The sequence below is a fragment of the Rhagoletis zephyria genome, unplaced genomic scaffold (genome assembly GCF_001687245.7).
Source record: "Rhagoletis zephyria isolate East Lansing unplaced genomic scaffold, Rhagoletis_zephyria_1.1 Rzeph_scaffold_06076, whole genome shotgun sequence".
Lineage (NCBI taxonomy): Eukaryota > Metazoa > Arthropoda > Insecta > Diptera > Tephritidae > Rhagoletis > Rhagoletis zephyria.
This window is the reverse complement of record NW_016163159.1, coordinates 5,703-29,473: the sequence shown is the minus strand read 5'-3', so window position 1 is coordinate 29,473 and position 23,771 is coordinate 5,703. Positions and strand designations below refer to the sequence as shown.

General features: G+C 36.2%; 1 protein-coding gene across 2 annotated transcripts in view; it reads left to right on the top strand.

Annotated features, from left to right (window-relative positions):
• The window catches only part of LOC108372837 (myosin ID heavy chain-like), a 29,510-nt gene extending 6,006 nt beyond the window's left edge, over window positions 1–23,504 (top strand). For both annotated transcript variants that reach the window (XM_017628620.1, XM_017628619.1), the window contains exons 3-4: window positions 19,963–20,106; window positions 22,870–23,504. In XM_017628620.1, the coding sequence (XP_017484109.1) occupies window positions 19,963–20,106; window positions 22,870–23,241 (516 nt within the window). In that variant the 3' untranslated portion in view covers window positions 23,242–23,504. The remainder of the gene's footprint in view (window positions 1–19,962; window positions 20,107–22,869) is intronic.
• Window positions 23,505–23,771: the final 267 nt, after the last annotated feature.

Here is a 23,771-nt window from a genome sequence, read left to right as displayed (position 1 = left end):
ATGAAATACATTAATCTAATCTGTAATGCTTTTAACAGCGTTTTTTTGTTTTTGTCACTACTATTTATTGCTTCATTTCGGAAAGCCACAAGCTGTAAGCAATACCCTAAAGCGCCTTAATTAAATGCAATTAAATATCTGTCACTGCAAGAAAAATGAAAATTGAAAGCGAACGAGTGAACAAACAGCGCTCCTCTAAATTAGCTGATAAGCATTTACAAATGCGCCAAGCACCAATTTTTGGAAATATATTCGTTTATCGTATTAAAATTGTGCTTGCCAAACAACCCCAGCCCAACACAACACTTAATCAAATATTTTAGATTTTCAAATTTCTTCAGCGTTCAACGAGCATAATCGCAATAATCAATTATGCCAGTGGCACAAAGTGAAGACGGCTTAGGATTTTATGTTGTGGAATCATATTTCTTATGTACATAAGTCATATATCCAAAGAACCCTGTGGGAAAAATGTAGCTTGGGGATTCACGATAAGGAAGTGATAAGTTTCTCTCAAAACTCAATAGCGAGAGACGTCAAATCCAGATTTCCGCAAGCTTTTGGGTCCTGAGTCATATATTCGATACAGATTTTTACACTATGGGACAGCTTTATTTTAAATGTTATTGAAAAAACTTAGAAGAAGTTGTGTCACCATTTGCAGTTTCTGATTTTGAGTTAATATATAGCTAGAGTTCTATTTGACCAGCTTTATCGACATTCGAGTATATCTTGCGAATTCTCCGCTCATATTCTTCTACAGCAAAATAGAAGCGTATATTTTTGAGTTTGCTGCTTTGAGTCTTTGTCTCTGTTTTTGTGGCGGGTCCCAAACCCAGCGCACAACCCATTGTAGGGAGGGGGGTTCTCTCTTAGCCGAGTAGACTTCAGTGAGCTCTTAAACCGCAATAAGTCGGAGTGGCCCCACCGAAACTCCCTCTCTTTCCGCCGTGACCCAAGGCTCCACTCGGCATCTCGCACATGGGTTGCTAACGTTGCCCAGAGTGTACGACTACGGACTAGTTTTCCTTCGCGTTTTCGAATATCCGACTATATTCGAAAGGGAAGGCTTTCTGTCGTGTTAACTGTGAGCTTTTTCTTCTTCTTCCATCTTCGACACACTTCCAGAGTAATACATCAGATCATAGGTTTCTTTCGCCGTCAATTTTGGGATTCTCAGTCACCAGAGCTCCAAAATGGCTACAATTTCTTATGGGAACACACATCCTGCTGGTACCTAGATATATTTCCTATATTAAGATCTACAGATTCATATACATACATATGTTCGCATGTACATATGTATGCGATCTTTATATCTGCAAAATATTCCGCCCCTATTATAATGGCAATTCATCAAACGATTAGCTAAGCAATAAGCGCAGAAGAAAAAATAAAATGCAAAATATGATGGCAGCGATCTACGCTGCGGTCTGTCCATTGCCGCCACATTTGGCTCTTCATGGCTTGGAAATTTGATCGACGAACGCTGTAGTCATTTAGAAAATTAAATAAGCGCTTTTAAATCAAGCGCATCCCTCCACCCAATCCGACGCGCTACTCAAATGATCTGAGACAGCGTCCGACGACGTGTATGTACATGCGCACAAATGCAAAAATCTGAGGTTGAGCTTGAGCTTTAAGTTGCTGAGTTGCTGAGACGAAGACGGCGGCGACTGAAATTGAAGAATGCCTCGAAGCATTTTCGCACAAATGTATTAATTGCAAGTTGCCGAGTCAGCCAGTCCGTCATTCTTGCTGCAGTCAGTCAATCAGGTCTGTACTATCTTACTGCCTAGTTATTTATTTATGGCCAATGTTGTTGTCGTTGTACATATGCGGTATCTGTATGCTAATAAAAAGTGGTCGGCTAGACATGCGCAACTCCACACTCCGTTGCAGCATCCGAGCGGCAGAAGTATGCTGAATCGGCACTGACATTCACCCATCCTCCCGTCAATACACACAAGCCAACCGGGCTTCCAAGTCATCATTCACTCAGATGGCAGCAGCAGTAAGTATCATGGGCGATCGGCAATCGGCACTGGCGTTGGCAGCAATGACGGCAGCAGCAATTACTTTTCGCTTTTGCGCACATTTGGAGCACCACCATTTATATTAATCTCACTTGGGAAGCGATGGCCGTGCTCTCCACTCCCCTCAATATTTTACTGCCGGCCGGACGAATAGACGGACATGTGTGCTTGTGTGTACACGTGGTAAGGCAAAGTGATCTTAGCATGGGTCGCAAGTACTGTTTCCAACTTACATACGTACATATGTACATGCAATCATAGCATCACACGTGAAGAGCAGCTCAACCTTTGCGCATGCGTGCTGAGGCTGGAACGTTGTAGCTGGATTGTTATTGCTGTTGTTGTTGTCGTCATCCATGTCTAATCGCACAATTGATACCTGAGTATTAGCTGCTTTTACCTGCACTATCGATTGCTAGCATCAACAATAAAAGCAACAAACCGGCAGAAATAGTGCTACGCCTAAGGTTGTGCATCTCCGCGCGCTGCTTGCCTTTAATTACAGTGCACTTAGTGTCAGCAGCTGTTAGCTTAAAACAGGAGTTGTGTAATTGAAACCCTCCGGCGGATGCGGTGTGTAACACGCCCAAACCCCCCTCAGCCTGCGGCACCAGCAGCAACGCCACGCCGCGGGCATTATTGCTGCGCTCATACATACATACATGCAAGTAGATGTGTGCGAGAGATCGATAAATCCATTCATGGCTCCATGAAGTTGTTAGCCGGCAGCACTTTACCGCAGAGCCATTGTCGCTTCGGCTCCAACTCAGGCTGTGGTTAAGGCTGTGCTGCTCCGTTTTCGACTCATGTTCTTGCTCATGTTCGCGTTCTTGTTTGCGACTGTACGGATTTGTGTTGGTCGTTTCTGTGCGCAAAGCATTCGCATTCGCTTTAGCAAGTTTGTATGTATGTATGTATGTGTGTACACCACACACGTGGTTCACTAATTAGACGTTATTTATCTAATTTGTAGTCAATAACTTTGCGCGAAAAGGCTTAAATCAAGAGCGCGTTACTAACTACGATTACCAGAGGAAAATCGAGGTTGAAAATATATAAAGCAGATAAAGCGATATTCGTTCGCATGTTTGTTATCGGATATTGTAATGAACTAGAAAAAAGTAGTTGCCAGCCAAAGGCGCCCCTCTTATCCTTCGGACACCATATCTGCACCCTTATAAACTGTGTATGTATGTACATATGTTTATATACATATTTACAAGGTTACTACTCGATGTGATAACTGCCAATCGGTGTTGCTGAGTGTGGTTCATGTCATATACATATAGTATAAAGCAGTCGATATTAATCAGACGTGGTGCAAACGGCCCTTAGTGAAACGTTCTTGTTTGGCTCCCCCTTTCCGTCGAGCGATTTTACTATTGCACTCGCGCGCTCATCGGTTTTCACCATTGCTCAAATGAAGTTTGATAGCTCAGCAGCATTTTCACCAATCCTCTGCATAATGCTCTCTACATTCTCATTAAATTTTGAAATTACGCTACCAACGGATGCGTACAGAGTAATCTGCGTTCCAGTTCGAGTCGTACCTTCAAGAAATTTGGAAACCTTTTTACCACGAGTTCGGTTAGCAGCCTGTCAAGAGTGAAGAGCTCCTATCGATNCAAGAAACATACAGAAGTCAGACCAAGCTTTATTTTTAAACCAACCTTTAAATAGAAAGTGAGCTTTAAAATTAAAAGTTACTTCAGAACACCTTCAGGGCCTTGTGTTTTTACTGCCTGGCCCTGCGTGTGCAATATGTCAGCACAAACTGCTGTACATAATTCAGTGCCAAGTGCAATGTACAAACAAGTTTTTCCTCCATTCGCAAACATTGGTAATAGATCGCCAATAGCAAGCAAAATCTAAAGCTCTATCAAAGCGGCAATTTTGCAACTTCTATTATATTTATTAGCTAATAACTAATTAACTGTTATTGTATGTTATTAGATGCAACATATGAATGTATTTATCAGCAGCGTTTCGCATCCATGAATTCATGTACATACATATGTATGCATGTATATATATATGTAGATCGAAAATATTTATATGTGCGGATGTATGACTGTTTGTAATTTCATTGGTACATATTTTAAATTAAAACGTGCTTGACGATCTAGTTTTTTTTTCTGAAGCTAAAGTAGCATTTAGCATTAATAAATAGTTGCATGCCTGTAACGTAGTATTTGTACATACACACATATGTGTGGACATGTGCATGAATGACTGCAGGTATAATCAATATTTGTTTTACAAAAAAAAATCATACAATCTCTTGCAATTACTTTTGCCGCTAGCCTTTATTGTTGCCATGCAAAAAGCCACTATTTATTTGATGGAAAAGTTAATTGTTCAATTAAACTGCATGCGAACCTATATACATACATATATATATACATACATGCACACATAGATACTATACACATACATGGCAACTAAATGAAGACACTTATGTAAATATGCAGATTCCTTTTTTGATTTCCCAACGCTTGGGAATCGAAGTGTGGTTGTCAAATCGACGTCTGTTGTTACAATTTTTGCATTCGTTTTTTGCTTTTCCAATTGGCAAAAACCGCAACCGCGAAATTGTTGCTGCCACAATTTCTACGTCATTCAACCGATTGAGGTTTTTTTTTGTTTTTGTTTTTGTATTGTCTGTATATTGAATTGATTCCTGCCGCACTTTGAATGTGTATAAAACTACATACATAAATACATATGTACATATATTCCATGATCCAATAATTTGCTTTTCAAAAGAGCCCCACTGAACTAAAGAAAGGCGAGCACTTGAGAACCGTGACCTTATGCAATGCGAGCCTCGCCGAGTTGAACAGACACAGCGATGGTCAGTTGGAGACTTTAGGCAAGCAACTTTTTTATATGTATACATACATAAATGTTGCGGTTTCGAAATGAATTTTTCAAATTTATTCAAAGTTTCCGACCTTTGTGCGTAAACGAGAAATTGGAAATTCAATCAGAAAAGTCGCTTGAAAGTATTGCGGAATTAGCTGAAATGAGCGCAATGAATTCATTTAACCCAATTGAAATGCTGTTGCTCGAGTTTATATGTGTGCCTTGTACAACGTACACACATACACGCACACACACACACTCGTATAATTTATTTATTTATTTAGTTTTGAATGAAATTTAATGACCAAAGTCGAATGGAAATTCTTGCCAACGCTATTTATTGGCTTTGTGTTTCGCATATAAAATACAAATCCTGGCGCAGCACACAGTTATTTATCTACATATGTATGTATGTAGTTATCATGCAGCGAGTATTAAGTTGAATGTTAACTACATAGGTACTTTTATTTGTAATTTTTACGATTGTTTATGCTGTTGCATTATTTGTATGTGTGTAGGTGAGTGGTGTTGCAACTAATCGTAAATACTGCTTTGCTGCTTAAATACTTCTCAATGTTTAGATACATGTGTTGTATGCCTTGGGAACGATTGCAAAGCGGCATAGGGCTCGGCGGCGACGCATGTGTCCGATGTTGCAAGTTGCCGCCGCCACAATTACCAAAGTTACCAAAGTTGTGTATGCATTCCAGACGAGACGTGACATGAAGCATCAATTTTGCTTAGGCCATGTTCAGATTTTACTTTTTATACCCGAGCGCACTTGTGCACAAGGGTATTATAACTTTGTTCACATAACGGTTGTTTGTAACAGGCAAAACGAATCGAGATAGATATAGACAAATGTATNCATAAAATTTTGGAAAATGGGCGTGGCACCGCCCACTTATGATCACATCATATGTATCTCGGCAACCGTTCTACCAATTTGTACCAAACTCGGTACGGTTATTGTGCTTGCCACATAAAAGCAAAACGTTCCAAATTATTGAAATCGGACTAAAATCACGGCTTTTCATATAACGGTAAATTTTAGAAATGCTCGAAACGTCAATATTTCGAAATTTAAGGACGCTAATTTATTCAAAATTGATACACCCCGGCTTACCATGTAGCGGTAGCTTTCGTAAAGGTGAAGAGGCATATATGTAATACTTGCGCCGGGTATTTAATGTTCGGCCCCGCCCAAACTTAGACTTTCTTACTTGTTTTTATTTATATTTCATTAAATTTATTCTATGCAGTTCTCTGTGCGTGTAATTATGTAAATGATGTATGCAAAGAAATAATAATTTGTTTAGACAGGTACAAATAAGGGTGCATGCAGGGCTGGCCTTATTCATTCAAGCTATGCGCGTAGGAGATAGATTTCCTCATAAAGGTCGATACCGAAAAATCAATCGCCTCGGTCCACGACTTGTATGTATGTCAAAATTGTTCCATTAGTTTCCATTTATTTTTTTCATGTGTATATGTAGGTACATTAGAGTGGTCAGAAAAAAATTGTTTCTGAGATAAAGTTTGGGGCACCTTCCAAAATTTATCCTCTTGCCGAAAGAGGTGCTGCTTCCAAACTTTACTCTACAAGTATTTCGTACATATATTAATCAAACAATTGTTTAAGCAACCTAAGGACATTTCAAATTTAAATTTTCTAAAAAAAATATCACAAGTTTGAATTGTTGTGGCAACAGTAGCATTTTGTAAAAATCAGCAATATTTTTCTCAGTTTCACAGCGATCCAGTAGCGCACTTCAAGGTCATTGAGCATCCTCTATTGGTTACTGTAGAAAACTGGAAGTTGGTATAGATTGATATCACAAATATCAAAAAGAAAAAAACTAAGGCCGAGGCCACGCAATGAGCGGCAAAGCGGCTGAGCGGTGAGCGGCCTAAAATTAAAACATATGAAATACTACTGAAGTGGTCACGCGTACAGAATGCCGCATAATGCGTGGCCTCGGCTTAGGAGGGTGCCCCGTTTTCTAGGATGGTATTTTCTTCCCTCCCTCCCCCCATTCAAATATTGGACCACACTAATGTACATACAGAGATATGTATTTATGTATCTACGTGTGAATCGTCTATCGCAGCAAAAAGCTAAAGTACATTAACTACATTTGGCGATAATTCCAATCCCACGGCATTTTACTTTATTTTTCTTCTTTTTTCTTCTTAAAGCTACTTTAGGACTGATTCGGAAAAAATAAATAAAAAATAATCTCAAAGCCTTATTTACGCTCATTTAAGTTTATTTAAAATATTCTACCTTCCACTTCACTTTACCCATTTATTTGCATAAAGATAAATATGACACTTGTAATGCGAATAAATGCTTGTAGGCCGTCCATGTCGCACACGATTCGATGTCGCCCCTCTCTCCACCATTGACAAAAAAAAAAAAAAAATCACATATGCATGCCTTAGCTTGCTTCAATTCAATCCTAGTTGTGCATTCCAAGCACACAATGGGCGGCTCTCCTACAGACAGGTGTCGACATTATTATCGTTGCGCACTGTCCGTCTATAGCCTGGGGCTTTGTACATACATATATCTAATGTTCGCTGTTTGAAATAGTACTTTCGCATGCAAAATGATAAGAATATTTAAAGTATGTAATTGCGAAATTGCTCTCATTCCCAGTTTTATTTAGCAAATTTATCGCAAGTAATACTCGTTCTCATGTACAAGCATACATATGTATATACATACATACACATAGGTGCATAAAAAAGCTAGGTTAAGTGCTTGTCAAGCGGAATCAAAAGTTAAGCAAAGCGTATTTATGGCCGTTGCTTTTTTACGTTGAATGAGAAGGAAATTTTCCAAAATGTACAAAGGTATTAAATGTCGTCAGTTAATTATTATTTATGTTTTTTTTGTTTTTTTTTTTTTAATTTCAAAGTGCATACCTAGGCAACAGCGCGTGGAGCGAAAAAAAGGGTGATCAAAAAATTAGTTATTGCCAATTTGTTTGGCATACATTCCCAAGTCAAAACTTTGCAGTTAAAAAAATAAAAATAATCATTTTGATTGATTTCCATGTACATATACATTAGACTGCATCACCAAAAAAAGTTGCGGGTTTTCCGCCGGGATTACTAAATTTATTATATTTTAAGACGTCTACCAAAATATTTCATTTCATTTATTTTATTTTGTCATTTGAGGGGATTTTTCCAAAAAAAAAATCTTTAAGAAACTATTTTTATTCATAAAAAAAAACATTTTTGGAGGTATTTTCAAATCAGTCCAGCTCACTTAAATCTTAATATTTTTCGGAAATATTTTGGTGGGCGTCTTAAATATAGTAGATTTTATAATTCCAATGGAAAAATAGTACCGATTTTTTTTCGTATGGGGAGTGATGTAGTCTAATATACATATGTATTTATGTATGTAAACTTTCGAGGAGCAATAATTCAAATTAATTTTTTTTTGCTTGATTGATTACACTGCAGGCACGTTTCGTTTGAGTCTCTGTGAGCAAAGTTCATAATCATTTTTAATTTTATCCCCGCTAATAAAATCATAATTTTATGTCTTCACACACATAACACCTGATGTGTCTTCCAATATATTCCATACAAATAAATATTATACAGAGGTTACATAATAACTGAACGTCTATTTATCAAACATGTGGCTAATAAACTTCAAACGAGTATAATTAGTGCTTTGTAGATGTTTTTAACGTTTTAACGCTAAGAGCTATCTGTTTGTCGCCAAAGGTATGCACATACATACAAAAATATGTACTTTCTAAAGGCTTTTAGTGCTTGCTATTTTTAGCGCTGATATCAAATTCTTTTCGCATATGTATTGTATATCAACAAGCTTGATTACTAACATAGTAGAACCACTCTGTCATTTCACAAATACATCCCATGCTGCAATCAGTTTTGGAAGGCATATTTTGAAGTTAGTATACATACATAGACACCTATCGTCGTTAAAGGGCAAAACAAACATTTTTTTATCTACTCGTTTTTTTTAAGAATGCAAACTTAAAGGTACCAAAATCGAGTTATTTTGGCTATGAAAATCTCATGAAAAAATAAATAAATAAATCGCTTTATTGAACGTCCTTTGTATAGTACTTATATCAACGACCCCACATAAACGTCAAATGCAACTACATATATTTTTATAATAATTGCACAATACATATAGTTATTATTATTAATTATAGACTTTCGTTCGATCATTCGTTTAAATAAACTTTAATTAGCGGTTCAAAATCGTTAAAGTGCCTACAAATTTACAACTGCCATAAAAAATCGCGGTCAAAAACATATTTTTGATCTGCTCCTACTGTACAAAAAAAAAAAAAAAAAAAAACAGTAACTTCAACGCAAAGATTTTTGCAAGTGGCCTTGAATCAAATACACGCAATTAGAACCAGCAAAATATTTGGACCGCAAACAAATCAGTTTCCATCACGAGTGTTAAGTGTTGCAAAATTCGTTTTTTTTTTGCTCTTTAAGCGAAATCAATTAACACACCCATCCATACCGTTGCTATGCTTGCTGTATTTTCGCTGGCTGGCGCTTTCGCACAATGACTCTACCATATTGGGGCAGAAGAGGAGCGGTTTAGTTGCGGCGATTTCAAATGCGTGCGGAGCCAATCGATCGGCAAGCGAAATATGTATATCGAACAGCAGCAATAGCAATTAATCATCGGGCGGCTTGCGGTTGAAATGCAACTGCTGGCGGGGTTACTAGCGGACAAGGGACCTTAAGGTTGCGCATGCGCGCATGTTTGAGGACTAAATAAAAGAGAGGGTAGAGACAGCGAGAGCTTTGTGTGTTGCCTCGTGAAAGAAATTTAATTAATGGACGCTTTTAAGACATTTTCGAATGTCCCTAAGCGACTCATTAAATGTTGTCCGCAGACAATAAATTCGTGATCGTCTTTTCACTGAATGCAATCATGAATTATGGATTCATTTACGATATACTTAGCTCTTTTTTTCAAAGAAAGCAGCTTTTATGTAAATCGAATGCGCAACTTTGTGAATGATTTTGCATTTTATTATTACTACTACTACCATGTATGACAATTAAAAGTAAGGCGACCCACAAATAAAATCGTTCGCTATTCATAAAAATTTCGACGAAATATTCAAGATCAGCTCAAAACAGTAATATACGTAAATTGAGCTTTTGGAATCTCCTCGTTACGCGTCATGTGCGTGACGCATACTTGCTCGCATCCGGTGCGCATTGAAACGTCATGACGTTGTAGATGCCGGCCAAATTGCTGCAATGTCTTAACCGGTTCAATAGAGCCTATTCCATGGGCACGGGGGATGCCTAAGCAGAAGCTAATCTCCAGCAAGTAAATGAGTAGGCATGTATATTGTATGTACACTGGGGTGGTGCCAAAATGCATGTGAAAAAAGTAATGTCAGAATTCGAATGCTCTCACCACAAGGATTGTTCTATACCGAAATCAAAAAACATTTAGATGTCGCTCAAAGCGCTCAAAGTTTCCGATGTATTTTATATGGCGGAAAAAAGGTTTCGTAGAAATGGTATATAATTCTTCAAATCCATATGTTCGATTGATAAACTCTGTTTCTCTTCAGGAGACCAATTGTTTATTTTAAAATTTTTTCATACTAAAGATTTTTTGCGGGTCGCCCCTTTGCACTTTTTGGGGTCCTATGTATAAAAAATAGTTAATATAAACAAATGGTTAAATAAACAATTGGGTATTATTGTTGGAAGTCAACTGAAAAAAAAACAGAGTTTTCCAATTTAAAAATATTGATTTTTAAGAATTCTATACCATTTTTACGAAAAATTGTAATTGTACATATCGAGCCCTAACCGCCAAAATAACGTAAGCGACATTTTTTTCAAAATTTTCTTTTTGATGCAGAAATGCATCTAGATGCTCTAGGAATATTTCTGCATCAAAAAGAAAATTTTGAAAAAAGTGTCGCTTACGTTATTTTGGCGGTTAGGGCTCGATATGTAAAATACATGGAAAACTTTGAGCGCCTCGAGTGACCTCTAAATATTTTTGATTTCAAATTAAAAAATAATGGTGGTACTTCTTTTGGACCACCCTAATGTACACACATCGGCCTATACATACACACATACATAACAACACAAGTGAACGAACGCTTAGACGCACATTCGAAGACGATAATGAACAAGTTGAGTACAAAAAGTAAAGAAAAAAACTAATGCGGCTAAGAACTCGACGTTGTTGACACCCACACACAACAGCTAAGCTCTTGTCATAAGCGTTGTTTAACATATTTTTCCCTATTTACACTCCACACTCTACGCTTTTCGATTTCTTTATTTATTTAATACACCTTCTTTGTTAACACTTCCGGTACATTTAGATATGTGCTTAAAGACAGCTCAACTTTGAATGATCAGCTGGGATCAGTAATATCTACTTATCACTTACCGTAATTTGTTTGAAGTGTCTTGATGTGCGTTACGAGCGGCGGTGATGTTAATGGGCTTCGTGGCGGCGATTGGAATGTAGGCTTATCGCTTCGATCTCAAACTCAACAGCATCCACTGATGGATTACTTACATTCCGTTCGAGTTGTTACTTTTTGTTGTTTCTTTTTTTCGATTGGTTTTTTTTTTTCTTTTGGTGTTTTACGCCAGTCAAATGAAATTTTTCACTTTGACATTTGATGCGTTTTTGTGTACAGTTGGTGATCCGCTTAAAATTTTGTGTGACTCATGCGCCCCGATGAATCAGTGTCCCATTAAACGCGTCTCTAACGTAAAGTAAGAATTTCTCTTCTTTTAGGAGTTTCTGTTAACTATGGTTTACTTCTCTACACTCATTCTTAACATAATATGTAGATATGTATATCACCTTTCGATATACATATGTACACTAGGCGACAAATGAAAGTTTACACCTTGTTCTAATAAAATACATATTCACAATTATTTTCATGAAAAATTTTTTGCCTTATTTATTTATGAAAATATAGTTCATTCTCTAATTCTCAAAATTGTAACCGGTTGAAACTTGCACTTCGTCAGACTAGAATTGAATGGGCTACAAAACTACATACTCGAAAATTTTCTAGAAATTCTGAATAAAAAGTGTGAAATTTTGATTTATATGGTTTATATTATAGAATCAACTATATTTTCATAAATAAATAATGCAAAAAATTTTTCATGAAAATAATTAGGAATATTATATTAGAACAAGGTGTACACTTTCATTTGTCGCCTAGTGTATATGATGAAAGCACACAAGTTGAGATATCGGACGGTGATATATCTACATATGTATGTACATATCGTCGCATGGATAAAAGATTGCCGTATGTTACTTACAGCAGGTTTTGGGAAATCGCGACCGAAGTTTGGAATGCAATTTATCCAAAGTCTCGGAATGTTAATAGTTCACGAAATTCATAAATTATATGATTTTATTGTTAATTGTTAATTATTTTTGAGTTTATAAAGGCTTTTCTTTAGTCAAATTTCGTATGCTGCATTTGTCACCAATTTTGCATCCACTTTGTTTGGCATACGACAAAATGTGATAAACAATTTTACTAAATTAACGATACTTTTTATAAATATGATACATTGTAGTATGTAAGAACACTTATAATATTTTCACCGGGACGAGTTAACTCTCGCGCAGCAGTTAATTACATTTTTTTTTTTGCGAAAATTCGGCGGATAACTCGTCGCTGTGAAAACGACACTAAAACTATAAAAGATCATCAAGCCAATATTTTGCTCTAATTCTCTAAGAGTTATTTATTGCTTGCGATTATCAAAAAGTGCACTCAGAAAGAAGTCAACTAACCAAATCATGTGTTGAGAGAAATATTTTTAGCTGATTTTTTTCTGAGTGTAGCGTGAAAACGAAGAAATTTATTTATTTTATTTTCTGAAATCAAATTTGACGAAATCAATGAAAAATCGTATTATTGTGGGCAGATGCTTTAATCTGATGTTATTTTATTTTTTTGTATTCGCTTAACATATTGTGGTTTTTAAAAACAATTCTGACAGATTTTTACAACAGCAAGTTTGTGCGCTCGCTTAGTTCTTCAAAAATTTAATATTATACATAATTTATGTTTTCACATATTCTTTATCTATCTTAACAGGCTTATGAATAGTGAACTTGAACCATCACAATGTCGTTCGTTGAGATTTTTAGATTAAAAAATTGTTTTTGGAAAGATTTCGTCTAAAGATCACGTACATATGTATGAGTTGTTGTTCCCATTGTTTGTACGGATGCAAATATGTATATATTTGTTTTTTATGTATATAGGAACATTCGTATGTGTGTAAGGTGTACAAATGGAAAGCGTAATGCATGTTTGGGTTAATGTACGCGACAGCGAAGCTACATACGTACATACATACTTGTTAAATAAATCACTTGTTTGTTCAGTTTAAATAATTTTTTTTTGTTATTGTTTCTTTTATGTCTTAACTCTTTGAAAATTCGAGGTAATTAGTGGACAATCTCAGACACGAATGGAAATGGAAAACAGGAAACTCGAAAGTAAAGCTTTTTCAACTTTTCGAGGCTGTTCCAGTGCTGGACGCATTGGTATTGATTTTGCTTGCAATAAAAGCATAAAGAAAATGTATATGAAAACTAAACTAAAATTTATTAAATCAACATGAAAATACATTTATTCAATACTGGTCAAGATCGGTTATTTTAGTATTTTCTTTTATTAAACTATTTTAAATAAACTACATATTTCTAAACCTTAATTATGCTAACAATGAAAATTTAAAGAAAATAGCAAAATTATTGCCCAATAACAAAAAAAAAAAAATTCAAACTTCGATCGTCAGTTGTTTATTCTATTTTTAACGACGTCATCAAGATATTCGATATCTTATTTAAGTGCTTAAGTGTAAAGTCCCTGGAATCACTAATATCTTAATGCGCAAGCCGCTCAGTGGCAAGGTGCTACAGTTTGCGCTCTAAAAGCACTTTCAACTCCACGTGCTAGATTATTTCAGTAAACAAAAGTGCAAAAGTACAAAGTACAGCGGAGAGTTTTGACGCATTTACAAAAGAATATAAATCATATTTAGATTAGAAGAAGCTTTATCCACATAGTGACGCAGCGAATTGAGTGTTTTATCACGTACTACGTTCATACCGTCACCACCAATGCAAAAGGCCCTATTTGCCAAATTAGAAATTTTACAGTAGAAGCAAAAAAAAAATAACTTTTTAAAAATTTATGTGAAATGTTTACAGAGCTAATAAATCTGGTATTTTTAAAGATATGGCTTTGAATTTCGGTATTACACACACCTCTGAGTGCCACCTAACGGAATATGTAATTGCCAATAGAGAACTCTATGAAATTGCAGCTGAAATCAAAATAAAATCCAATGAAATTACTTTCCTACTTTTCAAATGCCTCCCTTCGCTTTGATCAAGAGACGAAATAAGCAGCTTGCAAAAGCTGTGGTGTGCCACTCATTCACCACCAGCGTCCACTTCATTAGCTGACTGCCATTCATGCCTTAAGTCGCCTTTTGCTGATGCAGCAGCCAACGAATGCACTGCGTTCTTTTTGCGGGAACGAAAGAGTAAACGAATTTGAATTCTCAGCGGCCTTTTTTAATACCTCAATCAACAAGTTATGACAATATTTAAGGAATACACATACATACATATGTATTTAAGTACTAAGTACTAAGTGGCAACACTTCAGCCAAATGTGATTCATCATCATTCGCTTTTTGCTGTGTAAACGCCGACATTCCCGCCGACCCTTCAACCAACCATTCCTGCTCCGCTGATCTGTTGCTCTTGAGTTTCGCAATGCGGTAAGCTGATACTTGGACGGTCAAAGCTGGGTATTTGTCGTTTTTTTGTTTTTTTTTTTGGTCGCTCAGTCAGCATATTCTGTAAAATGTTCATTAAGCGTTAACTTGCGTTAATTCAGCAGACAATGCAAATGTATGTATGTATGAACATATTTTAAATATCCACTTTTTCTACTTTCCCACCTTTTCATTAACGTCACTTTTTTGCACGCGTTTTTAACGAGCGTTGATTTCTTGCTGATTTTTGCTTTCTTCGCTGCTGCAAGTTTATGGTTAATAACCTTTCGGCAGAAAGTTTGCACTCACAATTTTAATATCTACTCATTTTTTTTTATTTTATTAATTTTACTATTTTTTACAGTTGTTTTCTAGCAACAAAAAGAAGAATGTAATAAATGAGAAATTGTTGTTTTTTTTGTAAGCTTGCCAGACTAGAAAGTATCCAGTGGCAGCGGAAAGAAAAAAGTAATATTTAGTGGTAAAAGAATGAATTTTTTTCTGGTCAAAAATGGTCGACGCTGGTACCGAAAATATAATAGAAAATCTGTGTTTGCATGAAAAATATGAAATGAACATAAAATGTTAAAAAACATTTTTAGCTCGCAGTTTACTGTTACTAGTGAACTTATACTGTTGCTAAATCAATTAGTAATCTGAGTAAAGAGTTTACCTATTGCCAAATTGAACAATATTCAGCAACCAAATTAAAACTGATGACAAATTGCTAGCGTGAAAAAAAACGAATTTTAAAACAACAAAAACCAAATATGTACAACTGTTGCAAAAGTACATAAAATTTACTTTTTTAATATATGTATGTACACACATACGTATTTGTCCATGTACTTCATATAGCTTGGCATACAGTGAACCACAAAAGTTCACAAATCTCGTTCTATAAAAAGTATCTGCGACTATGTTGTCATATGAACAGGGACCGTAACGGTTATAAGCAGGGAATGGATTTTTAGGACCTAAAAACCTATAAAAAAGGCAAAATAAAATAACGAAATAGGCTGGAAAAGGCAAAATAAAATAGTGAAAAAGGCAGGAAAAGGCACTAGGTGTTGCAAAAAAGGCAAAACAAAATAGCGAAAAAGGCAGGAAAAGGCACTAGGTATTGCAAAAAAAGCAAAATAAAGCACTAAAAAAAGACAGAAAATACGAAGAACAATCAAAAAATACATTTATTTTAGAAATGTTTGTATTACAAGTAAAAAGAGAAAAACTATGAACTAGTTTCATTATATGAAAAATTTGTACTTAGAATCTTTGACTATTTTATCCTTTCTAGTTTCTAACTCATAAAACTTTAATCTGTATAGTTGTANTTTTTAATCGTTATTAACTAAGTTTTATTTTTTGCTCGGAAAATAAAACTTAATTTTTGCGTATGCATATGCGCTTTTTTGCACTTTTTCTTTAGAAATGTGGTTCTCTTTGTTTCTGCCCTGGTATCTGTATTTTCATTACCCACTCCACAGTGGCGTTAAAGGTTCAATGCAGCCGCCCCCTGTCTATTCACGCATGCGCATGCTCATACGCAAAAATTAAGTTTTATTTTCGGAGCAAAAAATAGAACTCAAGAAATAACGATTATTTTCCGAGCAAAAAATAAAACTCAAAACATAACGATTATTTTCTGAGTAAAAAATAAAACTCAAAATATAATGATTAAACTTGATTTTTATAAGTTAAAATTAAAAAATAAAAATCAGTGCCGCTGAAGGTACTCCGAGTAATAAGAAATATATTGGTTTACTCCTTATGCACGTAGCATTTCTCCTTCCGCGTGATTTTTTGAGTTGAAATTTCAAAGGATAATCGTTATTTGCGGTCCCTGCATATGGCACAAAGTGCATAACACCGCCAGCAAAAAAATATCAATGATCAACGGGAGGTTTTAGCAACTTCAAACTTACTGATTGAACTTTGATTTGTAGCCTATAAATATTTTTCTAAAAAAATCAGTATAAAGTTGAAAAGTTATTGTTTTGTTCCTGAGTTTTACCCAATGTTTTTTGTTGGACTTATGTGATTTATGTACATACAGTGACTCAAACAAATGACCACGTGTTGATTTTCTTCAAATATTCGTTATGTTTTTCGAGCTAAATTTTTTTTTGTAATTTTTATATAAAAACATCGTCTAAAATTATTACTCGAAAAATATTACGAATATTTAAAAAAAGCAACACATGGTAATTTCTTTGAGTCACTGTAGCATATATATACGTATCTAATATTTGTGCATATTCGTTGCTTGCGCTATTTTCTAACAATAGCAATAGAAATTTTATTTGTTTACAAATTGTAAAAATGAATATTTAAACACAAAAAAACAAAACCTAGGACTTTGTGTACGCTTCGTAGTAAAATTATATATTTACCGCCAACTTTCGAGTGCACAGTAAACAAATTAAGGAACAACAAATAATTTTCTGCCATAGTTGTGGGATTTTCAGCCGACCGCCGCGCGCCACTTACATATTTACAATTTCACTTGAAAACCAGATTTAGGCCGTGTAAAGTGCCAACGTTGCGCAGGCGCACTAAGCAATTAGCCGCCTAACGACAAAAGTATGCAGCCCCCCTCCGGCCTACGACTGGCATATTGGTGTTTTCAATTAGCATTGATGTTTGCATTCGCGATGCAAAAAGCGCGCGTCAATCAGTTATGTACTTCGTGCCAAGCCAAAGCCAAAGCTCAACGAAATAGCCGAAACAAGAGCAAGCGTACGAAAATTAAGCACTGGCTTACACACACTCTCATAAGTTGTAAAACAAAAGACCGATTTTCCTATCCATCAGACTAAAATAAGTAAAACTATTTACTTTTTTACTTCGAGAGAGCGAAGTGTCACGCACTTGGCTGTGAACTTTTGTGATTATAAGTGGATTTCTTGCTCTTCGTCTTCTTCTTACCACTTTGACACTTGGCATTCAAGTGTGGTTTTCTAATAAACAAAGAAAGTATGTATGTACATATGTATGTATGTTTATAGTGTGAATTCATTACGAACACAAATCAAATAAAAGTCCATAAAATTGTTTTGAAAAAGAAAACGAATGTACGGAAAGAAACAAGTTTCAATAGTCAGTCGGAAAACGTGAAGTCATAAAGTCAAGAAAAAGTAAACTTCAGCCTATATACATACATACATACATACGTACATATGTCTGACAAGATGCAGGGCAAGCCCCAAAAGGCTGTGGTTTTGCTGGACTTTATTGTCTTTCTCAAAAAAAAAAAAACTTACAATATTTGAGCAGATCTGTGAAGTGAGCCATAGGTATAGTCACACACTCAAACATCCACTGGACTTCTGCTTCGGGTCACACACATAGAAAAAAAGCACTATTTGTCTAACTGTACTTGTATGTATTTGAAGCACTTGGCAATATGCAGGAAATGCCAAGCAAAAAAAAGTAAAGCTCCGCCGAGGCTTCATTCATTCATTCATTCATATTTATTGTGCAGCTTTAGAATCGGCACGCCGAGTATGCCTGCCGCCATTATAATCCATTATACATACAAACATATCGCGCAACACTTTTATCTGCTCAAATTTCATGCAAACTCGTTTGGATTCTTGGAATTTATACCTTTTAATTAAGTCGCTGAACTAATGCGGCGCGGATGAGTGAGCCAAAAGCGGGGCGGGGAAGAGGGAAACACATAAATGCAATACAAATTTTAATAAAAATGCAAAAACTAATTTCGTATGCCGGTTTGGTGAAGGTCGCATATTCGAAAATTCGGTTAATTGGGTAAAAAGTTGACAAAATGCGCAAGACAAGAAGGCGAAATGCGCGAAAACTGAAGCATACAATTTTGGCTAAGAATTAAGGTGTTATGTTAAAAAACAGTTTTAGCTTAAACTGTAATGTAAAATTATGAAAAAGTTAAATTCGCCACCTTGTAGTAATAGGTGTTGAATTTAACCAGTTTTCCAATGAATTATGCTTATAAATAAATAGCACTGAGTTTTTAATGAGATGATTAGGTTAAGCAAGACTATAGTAAAAAATAAAATAAAAATGAAATCTTTTTAATATACTACGCTTTTATAAATGGACTAAAAATTAGAAAATAATATTTATCAGTCCCACAGAATATGTTTTGATAACTTTTGATTTTGAAATTTTAGCAAGTCATTATAAACAATTTATGAGATTGAAAACGAAAAACGTGGAGCGCATGCAATACAAAGCATTAGATTTAAGTGACAATAGTCAAACTACATAACATAGACCTAAAATTTCTACAGAGAGAGTACACATTTGAGATAGATTTTAAGCGGCCGTTATTCATATACCAATATACATACATTCATATCAATTCAGATCTATTACATGCGCCCACGCTTTTCATTTTCAATCTCATAAATTGTTTATAATGACTTTTGCTAAAATTTCAAAATCAAAATTTATCAAAACAATTTCTATGGAACTGAGAAATATTTATTTTTTTATTTTTTTTTGTACTTTTTAGTCTTGTCTGTATAAAATTTTGCAATAGATATTAAAATAATTCAAAAGAGAATAGAAGACTATGCAAGCAAAATGTTTTGTGCTCACATTTAGTATATACATACATATAGCAGCAATTAATTTCATTTAAAGAAATGGCGTCGCAGTAGCATATTTTTAGGCGCGATATATAACTACTTGCGGCGAGGCGACATCTAGAGTATTAATATGATACCCGGCGACGAGTTGATGTCTAGACTTTTTTATAGGATCTTTGCAAAGCAATGGTTTTATAGCTATAAATGGTGTCTGGACACATAACATTGCAAGTTGATAAAAGCGTTGTAAAATATAGAACTTATTTTAATTCAGACTTGAGCCATTTTTGTATTTTCAAGACATAATTTTTTAAGTTTGAATAGTGCAAAAGTCTGAGATTTTTTTTTATTTTTTTGTATATTTCTACTATGTATACCCTTGCTAACCTAACCATCTTTTTAAAAACTTCAAACCGTTTCTTTGTAAATCTATATCCAAACTTAATTAATTTTTAGATTTTCCAAAAATGTCTATTTTTACTCTAATAACCTGAGCTTAGAGCTTCTCAGCCGCTCCGCCGGTAATGTAAACACACATTCATTTTTATTCATCTTTTACTAATTAAATTTTCAAGCACAACAACAAAAAAATTTAGTAACTTAACTTTACCAACACAAAAATGTTCTCTTTTTCATTTCAGAAACTTTATGCAAAAGCGATCTATGATAACTTTGCTGACTCGCCGGATGAGTTGGCCTTCAAAAAAGGCGATGTCCTCACAGTCATAGAGCAGGACACAGATGGCTTGGAGGGCTGGTGGCTATGTTCGTTGCGCGGACGCGAGGTAAGCAATTTCAGCCAACAAACAGAAAACAAATTACCAACTAAGTCAGATTTTAATCAGCAAACCATTTGTAATGCGTAAATTGCCTTCGTTGAGGAAAAGGTACAAAAACACTCCATAAGGACACTACTGGCAGCACCAAGCAAATGCAAAGAGCCATCTTCTACAATAAAACGATCAACTGCCGGGCTGCCGGGCTGACTGTCTGATTGGCTGAGTGACAGCTTTGTTATTAATGAAATATGCAAAAATGCTTAATAAATGCATCAACGCATATGTACGTACGTTCATCTGTGCATTTTTTCACGCCTGAGTTCATTCCCCACATATGTATTAGCTGCAGCAAAAGGAGGGGCGAGCGAAGATGATTGGTGTCCACACTGCACTTTCATTTCACAGAAGTTTAGTTTTGCGGCTATTTTTAGTGCAAGTTATAATTACAAAGTAGCAAAAAAGCAGCAGCAGAAGGAAGATTAAGGTAGAAACAAAAGCGACAGACAGTGAGGTTTCCATATATGCGTTGTAGATATGTATGGTTGAATTCAGTTAATTGCCGAGATAGGGATACATGCTGGCCCCATGCTCGTCGTATGCAGTGGAATTCAGATTTTAATTGCATGAAAATTGCAAATACTCTAAACTTATTTTTAGTTTTGTATTTGATTGTTCTTAATGGTGTTTTTTGCACAAAGCGTCGACATTTTGCATTTTTTCCTTAAGCTAGTATATGCATTTGAATATTGAAAAGCAAACGAGTTGGCAGGTACGAACATACATAAATACATAAGTCATACATTCAATATAGGTGCCGGGTCAGCAAGGTATACCAGACCACTGCATTGCAGATGAATTGGTTTCTTTCAAATACGGGAATTCCACCACCGTCTAGGACAGAGGAAAAATTTTTAGAAGCCACTATGACGAAGCACAATGAATTAATGACGGCTTACGCGTACCGCCTTCTAGGTGATATATGAAGGAAGCCACTACGATTTAACTTATCGTAGGCCTAAGGTGCGCACCGCCATTCCGCAGACCAGCATTCGAAATTTCCTAATTACCTAAATCCCAGATATTTACATTGGTACGCAGAAGGATCAAGGATGCAGAACAGAACAGGTGCTAGTTTTTATTAGCCCCGGTACTAGACTTTCTATTGATGGCACACGGGCTTTCCGGGTGGACTCAGTCGCGGCCTTATTTGAGACAAAAATAGGTCGGTAAAATCAGAACGTACTTAGCTAGGGAGATCGACAGGGGACTTGACACAGGCCAGGCTCTTGGATATCTCACTTACAAACCAATTAGAAAACTTGATCGATATGGTTTTAGCAACCTAAACTAAATTGCGCTCAAACTCATTGGAATTTTAGTATTCTACTAATCAATAATAGTTCTTGGACTACATATGGATATATGGACGTTAATCAAGGCGATAAATGAATTTATACATACATATTCTATACAATTGTTATTAGTTCTCACATTTTCATACATTCTCTGGCCACATGCCTCAAAGCCAGTTGTAAGCGTCGCACGTACAACAAGCCATCGGCGCTCAATGTTGACCGACCATCAAGTTTTACACGGCGGCGCCTGGCCGCTTTATAGGCGGCTAAGCGGCTAAGCGTCAAAGCCACAAACCACTTGTCAGTGGCAAAACAATCAGAGTAAACAGAGTAAATATTTCGCGTGCGTAATTGGGCAGCAAAGGGGGAAAAAACAGAAATAAAACTATTTGACAACAACACTTTCATTGGTGGCGGCTACATTGGCGTGCAAAAAAAACAAACGACAGCGACAATAAAAACCTAAAAAAGTTAATTAAAAAGGCAACGCAACACTTTAATGGAAACAATTAACCCAAAAGTCAACTGCACTGAAGCATAAAACGCAAAGCAACAAAAACAACAACATACTAAATACGAGCGCTGAAACCTAAGGCGGCGTCAACTCCTCCTCTATCGCCTGCTATTTATTCGCCTGTGTGTTGGCAACACTGTAGTGTCGCGCAGATGTTGGCGTGCCTGCGTCTGCGTCTGTTTTGTTTTTTTTGCCATTGTTGCTGTTATTGTTGGCAACATGTGTTGTGCCGGCTTACTTGTTGACAGCTCGGTGAGTTTGTTGTCGCAAATTTGGAGCAATCAACAACTTTTGTAGCATCTGTGGCAGCAGCAGCAGCAACAGCAACAAAACGGCAACAGCATAAATTTGCACATATTTCCAACATAAATCGCCAACAACAACAACGTCAATAACGTACAAAAAAATACTCGGAAAATCGAAAGTATTAAATTGAAAACGAACGGCGAACAATTGGGGCACCCAACCACGCTGTGGCACCTATGTACCTAACCTACTATTTATTTATTAGTAATATTGCTTGTGCATGTGCATGTGTGTGCTCATTAAATGCAAAATAATAATTCATCATCGCTTGCGCAATTGTTTGTTTGGTTGGATGTGCCCGCCGCCATTCGTTGTGACGCTTATGCATCGATTTTTCAATATTACAGCAATTCGTACCATTCCATTTTAATTGTTTAAATCTATCAAATGATTGCTGGCAATTTCCTAACAATGAACAGCATCAGCAACGACACTAGGCAGACAGACAGTGAATGGAGAGCAACAATTGAGGCCATTTACGCCAAAGCAATGCATCACAATTAACTATGTATTTAACCATTGATTTGAGCATCATTTTTTTTTTTTACATATAATTGTTGCAATTAATTTTCTTTAATTTTCTGCTCATTTCAGGGTCTGTGTCCGGGCAATCGGCTGCGCATATTGAACTCCTACGATTCGGGTTGCTTCTCTCTATCACCACCACCCTCACCCTGTCCCTCGCTGGCACCCAGCCTGATCACCTTGAACAGCAACTCCACTGCTTGCTATGACCATTTGTCCATCAACAGCAGCGCTGGCACCATTAGCAGCAGCAGCAGCAGTAGCCATCACGGCGGCAATGTGGCCGCCGCCGCCCACAGTGGTGTCGGACTACGCGACAGCCAACAGACACACCTCCTGACACAACAACAGCGACAGGGCACACGACGCTCCTGGCATGTGTCGCCGAATAAGGTAAGAAATGTACACAAGTTTTTATTTACAAACAATGTATTTGTATAGGGGATTGCATGTGTGAATATTAGAGCTGACTTTTAAGGCTTGGTCGATGAGTTGGAATGGTTTTATTGTTTTTCAAAGTATTTCCAAAAATTATGAATACGGGTTTGCATTCGTCCGAACCAATTTTCGAAAAAGTTTGCCACTTTGAGGTTTGTATCACCGATACCGGGGGCCCCATTGTACTTTTCGAGCACAGAAAAACGTTTGCCGCTCATTTTTGAAGTGCAACTTCTTAATTGAGTTTAACAGGTCTAGTCTGAACCTTATCGATGATTTTGTAACTGGAAAATTTTGTTACCAATTATTACGTTGTTGATGCAATGAAAATATTCAGGAATTCAGCTATGAAGAACTGTGGAAATTCTGGCATTGCAAGATGCACGAAATGCGAATAGAGTGAGAAAATTTACAGGAGCTTTATTTACCGGTTACAAATTTTTTTTTGTTACCAGAGCAGAATAGACCTTTAAGACTTCGGTTAAGGTGGTATATGGTGAAAGCGTGGACAGAAAATAAACGACTTGACGACA